This window comes from Austrofundulus limnaeus, unplaced genomic scaffold (genome assembly GCF_001266775.1).
Source record: "Austrofundulus limnaeus strain Quisiro unplaced genomic scaffold, Austrofundulus_limnaeus-1.0 Scaffold40, whole genome shotgun sequence".
NCBI classification, from domain to species: domain Eukaryota; kingdom Metazoa; phylum Chordata; class Actinopteri; order Cyprinodontiformes; family Rivulidae; genus Austrofundulus; species Austrofundulus limnaeus.
The window spans coordinates 1,988,693-1,998,717 of record NW_013952442.1 but is presented as its reverse complement, the minus strand read 5'-3'; the positions used below and the strand labels follow the sequence as shown (position 1 = coordinate 1,998,717).

The following is a 10,025-nucleotide window of genomic DNA, read 5'->3' as shown; positions in this document are numbered from 1 at the left end:
AGATAGAGAGAGATAGAGAGAGATAGAGAGATAGAGAGAGATAGAGAGAGATAGAGAGAGAGAGAGAGATAGAGATAGAGATAGAGATAGAGAGAGAGAGAGAGAGAGAGAGAGAGAGAATTTTATTGAGCTGCATCACCAATCAGCTTTTTAGTAGAAACAAACACTGCTGCTGTGCCAAATATAAAAACCAAATATCAAAAGTAAGGACTGGCAATGATTTTTAAATATTCAAATAGTTTAAAGTATAAAAATTTCAACGGGTGACTTTTGTTTTGAAAAGTTTTTTTTATTTTTAACTCTCTTTTGCACCTGCTAATGCACCAAAGTACTGGTCAACTGCTAAGGTGTTTTAAATTTGTTTGTAATCCCCACAACAGCATGGGAAGTGCTAAAAATGGGTATTTAAGAGGGTTTAAATCAGAGGGCATTTTAAAGCATTTATGGTGYGGATAAATGGAAACAGGAAAGTTTTCAACACAACATATTCAAAGCAGTCTTCAAGCTCCTGCATGTCGTCTGAACTCGGGCTGAGTAAAAAAAATATTTCAATCAATTGATCTTTAATTTAAATTTTGTGATATTGATGTATAGGGCACGAGATTGATTTTTTTTTTTCCTCTCGTGACATTAACCTCAGTAGTCTCACGCGTGATGAAGCTTGTGTCACTCCTGGCTTGCTGTGCATTTTAAATCTGGTTGACATTCATCCAAGAGCACAAGCGCTAGCATTAGCTTCCGACAACAAGTCGTCCGGGGCAAAACAAAAGAAACTAAGGGAATCACTAACGTTGCCAGCAGTACCAGCATAAATCCTATAGTTGGGGTTGATTTCCTGAGTTATTCCTTATTTATGCTGCGGCTTAGACTGCTGGAGGACAAACTGACCACATGTCCTCACTCTGCTGCTGTCTTCTCTACATGTTTGTTGTAATTATTACTATCAAAAACATGTCTTTGTCTCTCTTCTCCTGGACTGGTCATTCTGTGTTTGTGTCTCTTTCCTGTCCCCTTCTTGTTAAAGAGAGTTTTTCCTTTCCACTGTTGCCAAATATGCTGCTCAATATGTGTTGAAGTGATTCAAGTTATACTGATATTATATTGATCTTTTTTTTTGTTCAGTGTCCTCAGACAACATTTGCTGGTGCTATATAAACAAACTTAATTGAAACAATGTTGTACTTAAAGTACACTTTCTCTTCCTTTCTGATTTGAAAATTTTACCTTTGAGACGGTTTTGTTTACAGTTTAAATTCAAACTGTCCAATTTATGAGTTTGCTGTTTATATTAAYGAAGCAAATTTGGTTTTTGCAACAGAGTTGAGACATTTTTATTGCTTAAAAGCAGACTGAAATCAACTCGAAATGTAATTAATTGATTGATTCATTCAGAACCTTATGAATCAAAATTTTATAGATTTATGATACCCAGCCCTAATCTGAACTACCCAGTAGCAGTTCTTTATCAGGAAACTGTCTCTTACCAGCCATGTTAGGCAAGAGCCGTGGGTCTGGATGTTGTGCATGTCATCAGCAGCGATCCCCGTAAATGTTTTCATACGCGACCCACCGACTTCCCTCAGCGCCATGGCAAACGGCACCATCCACCGCACACACTCCTCCACCTCCACCCTCTTCAAGGCTGCATGAGGGGGCAAACAAAAAGATCCTTTATGGCAGAAAATAGCATTGCATAGATACAGAACAGATATATTTGGGATCAAGTGTCAAAAAATAAAAATTTTCATTTATCAAGATGTTTTGATGCAAACCTAATCTGACAGAAAACAATTAAAAAGTACCTCCAGCATTTTAATAAGCTGTGCAGTCATTTTTAAAAGACGACTGCATTTAGTTTAGTCTTTTGATTTTCTTGCCTTTTTTTCCCATTTTACAAAACTCAGATTTAATTTTAGGTGACAGCAACACAGAAGCTGTTCCAGTAAAGCATGCCGACAGTCAATACTTTCAGAAATAGTACATTTATACTAGGGCTGGGCCATTATTTGATCACCATTATTGATCGAGGTAAAATTCAGGTTGATCACAGTGATCAGCTGTGAGCCTCTTCTTCCATCAAACATGGTGGAAATGTGTGCGACAACAGCCAATCAGAATCCACCTTCTCCTGCTCCACTTCAGTTTATAAGTTGCTAAGGAAATGCAGATGGAATGGCAGGATTAACCACAGTAATCCAGAATAAAACACTGAATCTCACAGAGTTTGCTTATTTGGGCGAGTTTCTGAAGTATTTTGGCCGCTGTTGCTTGCTGTACCTGCTACCTGCTAACAGGGTGAGCTCTGAGCTCCCGACACAGAGAGAGACAGAGAGAGGGGGGAAAAGTGAGCCGCGATGCACGTCTCGCTAAAACAAAAGCGTCCTCCAAAAATATGAAGCGGTCTTAGGTTAACGTTTAGGACGGAACCATGTCCCAGTGGTTCTTCATTTATCTGGAGAAGAACTTTTCTGTAAGTTTTATCAGCACACGATGGGCTGGACGWGACGTGAAGACCACTTCCTGTCTGAGTCTCATCACAAACAGCAGCTGAGAGACGCTGCAAACTCCTGAACACTCAAAGTGGGAGTTTATCCAAGATTTTGTCCTGTCTGCAGAATCAGATATTCTTTCAGAAAAAATGAAACAGCGTTGTCTGTTGTTTGATAAAGCTCTGTGAACCAGAGGGGTGTAAATCACCAGCGTTATCACGATACGATATTACATCGATATGTTTGGATGACGATTCAATATTTCTTGATAGCACAAAGTTTGTCACGATATGATTTCGATTCAATTCACGTTTGCGATTGATATAATGTGATATGTGCCTGTAAAAAAGCTGTTGGAAGCATATATTGATTCCCATCAAGCATATGATGACAATATAGATCGATATTTTCATTTTGCCTTGATATAGCTGAATCATGAACCATTCAAATCGATATATCGATATAGATCGATGTATCGTTACACCCCTAGTAAACAGGAGGGATTGGGGGGGTTCCTTCCATAACAAAAGTAATGAGCTTAGATCCTATCCAGTTGGCAAGTGTGCACAAATTGTTGCTGTTTGTAGCGTTTGTGTTTCTTTATGGCATATTTAATAGGGATGTCCCGATCCAGATTTTTTGGCTCCCGATACAATCCGATTATTTTAATGATTCGTCTTTCCGATACTGATCCAATACAAATCCAATAGCTTTATTTCTTTCCAAGTGACAAGGTTGGTAGAATTAAAGCGAGCCCTGCTGTTCCCATCATGAGAAACTCCAGTTTGCAGATTTTGCAAGATGCAGTTTCATCATCACTGTTTTCCATTGAAAAGTGTTCCCACACTGTAGACATGGTTGCATACTTGTGTGCGTCTTGACATCTTAACGGTAGTTGTAAAGCATGATGATGCTGAAAACAGTCGCAAAAACTGAATCGGCCCAATGACATGATTAAATCCGATTCTACCCGATTTTCAAACAATGGCCATATCTGCCACCAATACTAATACTGAGTATCTGATCGGGACATCCCTAATATTTAAATGTGAAATTCAATTAGACGGTAATTTTACAAAAGGATAACTTTATTAATGTGAGATTCTATGATTTAAACATAATTTTTTTCTTGGTAAATACCTTTTTTAAAAAACCTTGCAAAAATAATTTCCTGGTCTACTGAACCACAGATATATTAGTGAAAGTGAAATAACAGCCATTATTTTTATTTATGTAGCCATTTATTTGTTTAATTATTTTTCAATCACTTTTTAAGTTCACAAAAAAAATTGTTATATTAATCGAGATCAAACGATATGAAAAAAAAAAATCGTGATCATTTTTTTGCCATATCGCCCAGCCCTAATTTATCCATTTTTTCTAAGTAGTTTTTTATTAGTGTTTACTATAATGTGAACATTTCTACACCAGATATGTTTACAACTAAGATTGTGAGAAGTTTGAGATAAACCTATTTTTACCATGGTGATCTAGCCATACTTCATGATACTAAAAGCTCAGATTGTCTGATCAACACAGTTACCTCAACAGCAAGACCTGTCTTTCAGGAAGTCACCAGACACAATTTAAACAACTTAAAAATAAAAACACCTGGTTTTGATTCATTTAGAAAAAAATAAAAATAAAAAACTGTGACTCTTCCTTTTTACCTGAAACGTTTTCCACCAGCTCCAAAGAGGAAAAGTGAAAAAGCGCAGAAGCAGCAAGAATGCCATTGGAGAACTCAAGACACCTCACATCTAGCATACACAGGTCCAGCAACTGAAACACATAAATGATTCAAAATTAGCAAAATTCACATTTTTCTTTCACAATAAAACAGCTTATAGAAATACTGCCCATGTTGATCTTTAGTATTTAGCACRTTTGGGTAGTTCATAAAATGTTTCTCCATCCGAGTCTGACTACAATCTGCTCAATAAGGTGGTTTCAGGTATCTGAAATATACTCGAACTTCACACTAAAAATGAACAGAGTATGACGTGGGAAAATAAAACAAGCATGGCTCAGAAAGATCTGCAAGCCATGCACACAAGAAGAACACTGACTTTCACAAACTGCCAGCTCAAAAATCTGTTTTAGCTGTCGCTCAGTTGCAAACACTCAAGTTCAAGTTTAGTGAAGCTGCAACCAAAGATTCACGTTTAATCGCAATTTTTAAAACATCAGCTGGTTTCCTAAAGGTCACAGCACAGTGAGATACAACCCTGACTAACACAAAGTGATCGGAATTGGCGAGAAAGATTCTGAGGAATTTGCTCACAAACAACTTGAGCCTGCTTTTGGCATTTGCAAGCTTTTTTACTTTGATGTAAATTACTGCCGTTTTAAATCGCAACGCAGCTGTTTAACAGCTGCTAGTAATAATTAGCTAACATACAATTAAAAACAGCAAAAATATTTTACACCTAAATACAAAGAAAAATAAAACCAGTTATTTTTAATGCTGCAGAACTTGTTTCAATAGCTAAGAATGGGTAATCCCGATCTTTGAGGGCCACTATCCGGCATGTTTTACATATTTCCCTGCTCCAACACACCTCAAAATTAACTCTTCAAGTTCTACAGAAGCTTGGTAATCACCCATTCATTTACATCAGGTGTGTTGGAGCAGAGAAACAAGTAAACCTGGCAGGATAGTGGCCCTTGAGAACCAGGATTGCCCTTCCCTGCTATGGCTAGAATTGTACTTTATTTGCATTTAAATACACAAACACACCTCTGCAATCTGTGTGAAGGTCTCCTGGGGGTATCTGGGAATAAGCAGCTCTTCTGTGTCTTTCAGGTAGGCCACCTGCATGTAAACGTTGAGCCACGAGATAGGAGTCTGTGGGCTGAGACTCCATTTCAGCTCCTAGGGTCGAACAGGAAAAGTTGTTTTGGTCAAGTACGGTCACAAATAAAAACATCTGAATTGCTTTTGTTCAACAGTTTCAGGGCTGTAAAAACTGAGAATCAACCTAAACAAAAACGCTTTGTTCACAACTAGCTTACATCTTCATTCAAATGTATTGTAAGGACAAACKCACGCAGCTGTAAATACCATGAAGAGCTGAAGCACTTACTAACTAAACCTAACCTTCATCTAGGCACATTCACACAGGAACCTAAAGGGATACTTTGGACATTTTTGAAGGGGTGTTCTGTAGAAAGTTTATGATMAATTAATATCTTACCAGCTGTGGCCTCAGCTCGGTTTGGAGAAACTGAGTTTGAATCTGACAGGACTGACAAGCTGACAGCAAGTCCAAACACAGCCGAGCCCAAAGGGAATTGCTGTTGTTCTGTCAGCTCGTACTGTAATAAGCTAATAATGACTTGCTCGAACATACTTTCAAATTGGCCATCCTAAAACAAGTCTAATCTTTAAGATTTTATACTGGTTCATGTGGGCATCGTTTAAACTTTTACACTGTCCTGTGAAATTTCAGCAAGATCTGCGCTGCAAATAGTTGTAACAAAAATAATTGTCATAATAACTGATTTTTACACAAACTATTTCAAAATAGCTTTAACACATTTATACAGTGTTGTGAATAAGTATTTTAGATACATTGTCCCGAAATCTGTTAATGTTACACATTTCTATAYGCCGAGGTTTGCCTGCAAACAGAAACATGTTTCATTGGTCTGATTTTACAATTTTCTTATGCCCAAAATTCAATTCTTAATACTAGAACTTGCCTAACCATAACAGTTTGTGGTGAGCACAGTGTTCCTTCATCTGACTGAAGCTGCATCGATGTCTGAGTTTGTGTGTTTGCAGACAATAACTATTCATGTGGTACAAGTTCAAGTTAGCATTCTTTATGAGCTTTAGCTGAAATAAATGCAGTCAATTCAGACCTAATGCCAACATTAGATCCACGCCATGTTCAAGATCGGCATCAGGCATGCTTCTATTTAAACTGATGGCTTAGCTGTCACAGCATTTCCCCTACCATTACTTGGGGGGGGGGGGGGGGGCCGCCCCCACCCTGCCAACGAGACGGCCCGCCCCTCCAAGAATTTCAAGGCATGTACTCCTTTTTATTTGAATGAGGCCAAATCAAATCGAGTTATTTTTGCGCCCCTCCGTATACACCTCTCACCAAACTTGGGGGAAAAAAAAGACGGCGCAGAGCGAGGCTGTGAGCGATGTGTGTGTGGTCCTCACAAAGATATAAAGACACGTGTGTGTGTGTGTGTGTGTGTGTGTGTGTGTGTGTGATTAGACACGCGGTGAAAACTGCTTTATTTAATCACGTAGCACAGATGCGACAGCTTTGCAAGCTACTTTTTCTTTCTTTAAAAGAAAATGTGACAGGTGAAGCCACAGCATGGTTACCTTATCAATAATTACTTTTATATTACAGCAAGAATCACCAACACAGACCCCGCATGTCACCAGGTTCCCACAAGTCCGGTCATGTTCTATAAACAGCGCTGATCAGCAGTGCAGCTAAAAGCTGTAATGTCGGCAACTTTTAAAAAAAGTAACCAGAATAGTTTGTGAACTCAAAACACCATAAATCCAGACAGAATCAGCTGCTTAGTCTACATCATACTGAACTCAAACAGAGCTGAGCTCCTCTCTGTCACTCACACTCCTTAGGTCAGACAGTCCCGTTCAGGAGCATTAACCCTTAAGGGCCCAGATTATAATCGGTCTTTAAAATGTGGTAAATGAATTATTCTCAGTGACAGGAAATTTTTCGACAGTTGCATTTTTAACTGTTATCCTTTATATCTACAAGAGTTAAAGTTCTACTAGGGTTCTAATGATTATTAGAAATGACATGATTTGATGCTTTTACTGATAATATTTTATTCAAAACATGTTAAAGAAGTCATGAGAAGCAGGTTTATTTTGAACAAACATTACAAACGTGTTCATTCCTACAAAACTGTCAAATATATTTACAAACAACACTAAACTGATTCAGATTAACATAAAATAAATCATGTTTTATAATTAAATAGCTGTTTCCTGCTATTAAAAATATCCTCCTGTCCTCCTTGTTACTAATCATGGTCAGGGTTGGGCTGGAGTCTGTCCCAGCTGCCTCTGGGTGAAGGCAGGGGACACCTGGACAGCTCTCTTGTCTCCATCAGGGACACAAAAGAGACAATCAACCATCCACACTCTGAAACCTTCTGGAGCTCTTCTGTGTGACTCTAGATGTGACAAACTGAGAACTCTGGGCTCAGATCCATCTGCTGCTGCACAGAATATCAATAATAAATAAATAAATAAATAAGTTACTATTGATCATTATCTTAACTTTAGAATGTAGTTAGGTAATTAAATATTCACAATGTAAATTTATTACTATAATTAAAGGTGAATCATGTAAAATTACGTTTTTAGAAAACAAGTAACCCCCCTAACACACACACACACACACACACACCACAAAGACCAATTTCTTAGGGGAAACGCGGTCATAATTTAAAACTTTGCAGCACAAACTGTATCCACTGGAATACATCACTATTTATACACAATGAAGTCATAATGGTACCCTTTGTAATTAGGGTAGGGTTGGGCAATATTGGCAAAAAAATTAATCACGATTAATAGTGGTATTTGGCTGATAACGATTAATTTGACGATTAATCCCCTGGACACCCTGATGTCCTAGTCACATGACTAATTTAGTGGAAAAGATTTGTTCTTCATGAAAATCTGTTCCAAATTGTGTCAAAATTACAGACTCCAGGCTGTACATCAATTTTTAAATTGTGTTGATAAATAAATTACAGAACTTTTTTTTTAATGTTCGTCATAGTTGAAGCGGAAAGGAGCTCTGAGTGGCATTAATCTTATTAATCGTCAAGCGCCAAAAAAATAATCGATTAATGTTTTTCTGGCGATTAATTGCACATGATACGATTATGCCCAACCCTAAATTAGGGATGCACGATATATCGGCATTACTATTGGTACGGCCGATTTTGGTCATTTTTTAGAATATTGGTATCGGTCCGATATGTAAAAGTGGGCTGATATTAAAATCCGATATTGATTTCCCACTTTTTATCTTTGTGTTTCTGTTTTGGGAGTGGAGATGGTTGGTTGAGTGGCAACTTTTTGATCGTGATAGTGATATTGATGCTTCACAGCCAGGAATAACTGAAGTAGAGAGCCATGTCAGAGGTCTGGTCGTTTATTTACAGTATCAAAAAATGACTTACGTAACTGTTTGTGTGTATATGTATAATATAAATTGTGTGTTTGTGTAATATCAGTAAATATCAGTTTTTGGCCATAACAGCAATAATTACCAGTATATCGGATATCGATATATGCTTAAATTTTCATGTGTGTGCATCCCTATTTGTAATTGAAGAAAAAGGCACCTGTTAATGAACTGTACCTCCTTCATCCAACATTAAAAAAAAAGTATAGCACATCCTTTAGATTTGCAGAGCAACTTAGCTTATTGTGTCAAGGATTAATGAGTGTTCTTCACCTTCATAATAATGAGCTCCATACTAAGAATCTCATCCTCTGTGCACGCTTCATCTGTGACGTAGGCAAACTGATGGATTTTTGGAGGATACATCTCCTACAAGAAGCAAAAAGCCCAAGAAATGAGCACTGTATAAACAAAAAGGACAAAAATGCAATCAGATACGAAGCTCAAAGCTCACCTCTACTTTGGCAGCGATGAAAAGACATGTAATGCCAATAAGTTGCAGTGTTGATTTGAAGACGTTCCTTTGTGTGGGCATGAAGCGATCAAAGTAGTCCTGTGCAAGGTGATACGTCTCCCTGTGCAGCTTGTACACCTCACTTACCTAAAAAAAAGCCACCCAAAGRAAAAACATGAAAGGATGTTTAGAGTCAAGCTGTGCTCCTATAAAAAAACATTCACGTAATGTTTCACCATGGTTCATGGCAGCAATTAATCTTTTTTGATRAAGATGATTTGGAGGCTTATGTTGATGGAGCATTTACTGAATCTGATTGGTTGAATCTTTGCAAAAAACAGAAAACTGCTTGCTGCTCCTTATTTGCCTTCTGTACACTAATGTTCAAAGCTCTGAAACCGTGACTTGATTTGTTTACAATAYTGGGCACAAAAACTGTGAGGAAGCCCAGTATGTGGTCTAATTTTCAGTTGTCTTCAGAGAAAAACAAACGTGAAAAATATTCAAGAACACTTTTCCAACAGTCTTTTASCTAAAGAGGGTCAGAAAAATATAAGCATGGTGTCTGAAATTTGGAATGAATTTGTAGTGTGATGACTACTTCCAACCACCCCATAAACAAAATTATGCTGAAGGTTGTGCTGTTTAGTTCAACGCTGTACAAATACACGCAATATCCTGATTGTTTAGAATAACCAAGGACATTTATGCAGAACATGTTTTGGTAAACCCTAACCAGTACTTTTAAGAATTCTTTGTAAAATYGAAATCCAGTATTGGTCTTTAAAACCAGTAGTTCTCGCACTTTTCAAAACAAGCATCGTCTTGGGGATTTTTTTTAAAGGGTCTTCAAATGTCACAGTTATGACAGCTTATAAT

The 10,025-nt window shown here is 37.6% G+C and overlaps 1 protein-coding gene across 1 annotated transcript in view; it reads right to left on the bottom strand.

Moving 5' to 3' along the window:
* Positions 1-1,484: 1,484 nt before the first annotated feature.
* ccne1 (cyclin E1) overlaps positions 1,485-10,025 on the bottom strand; it is a gene marked incomplete at its 3' end in the record, with an annotated part of 15,217 nt that continues 6,676 nt past the window's right edge. Inside the window, 5 exon segments of the mRNA XM_014007247.1 lie at positions 1,485-1,642; positions 4,160-4,271; positions 5,230-5,364; positions 8,966-9,061; positions 9,147-9,293. Of these exon segments, the coding sequence (XP_013862701.1) occupies positions 1,485-1,642; positions 4,160-4,271; positions 5,230-5,364; positions 8,966-9,061; positions 9,147-9,293 (648 nt within the window).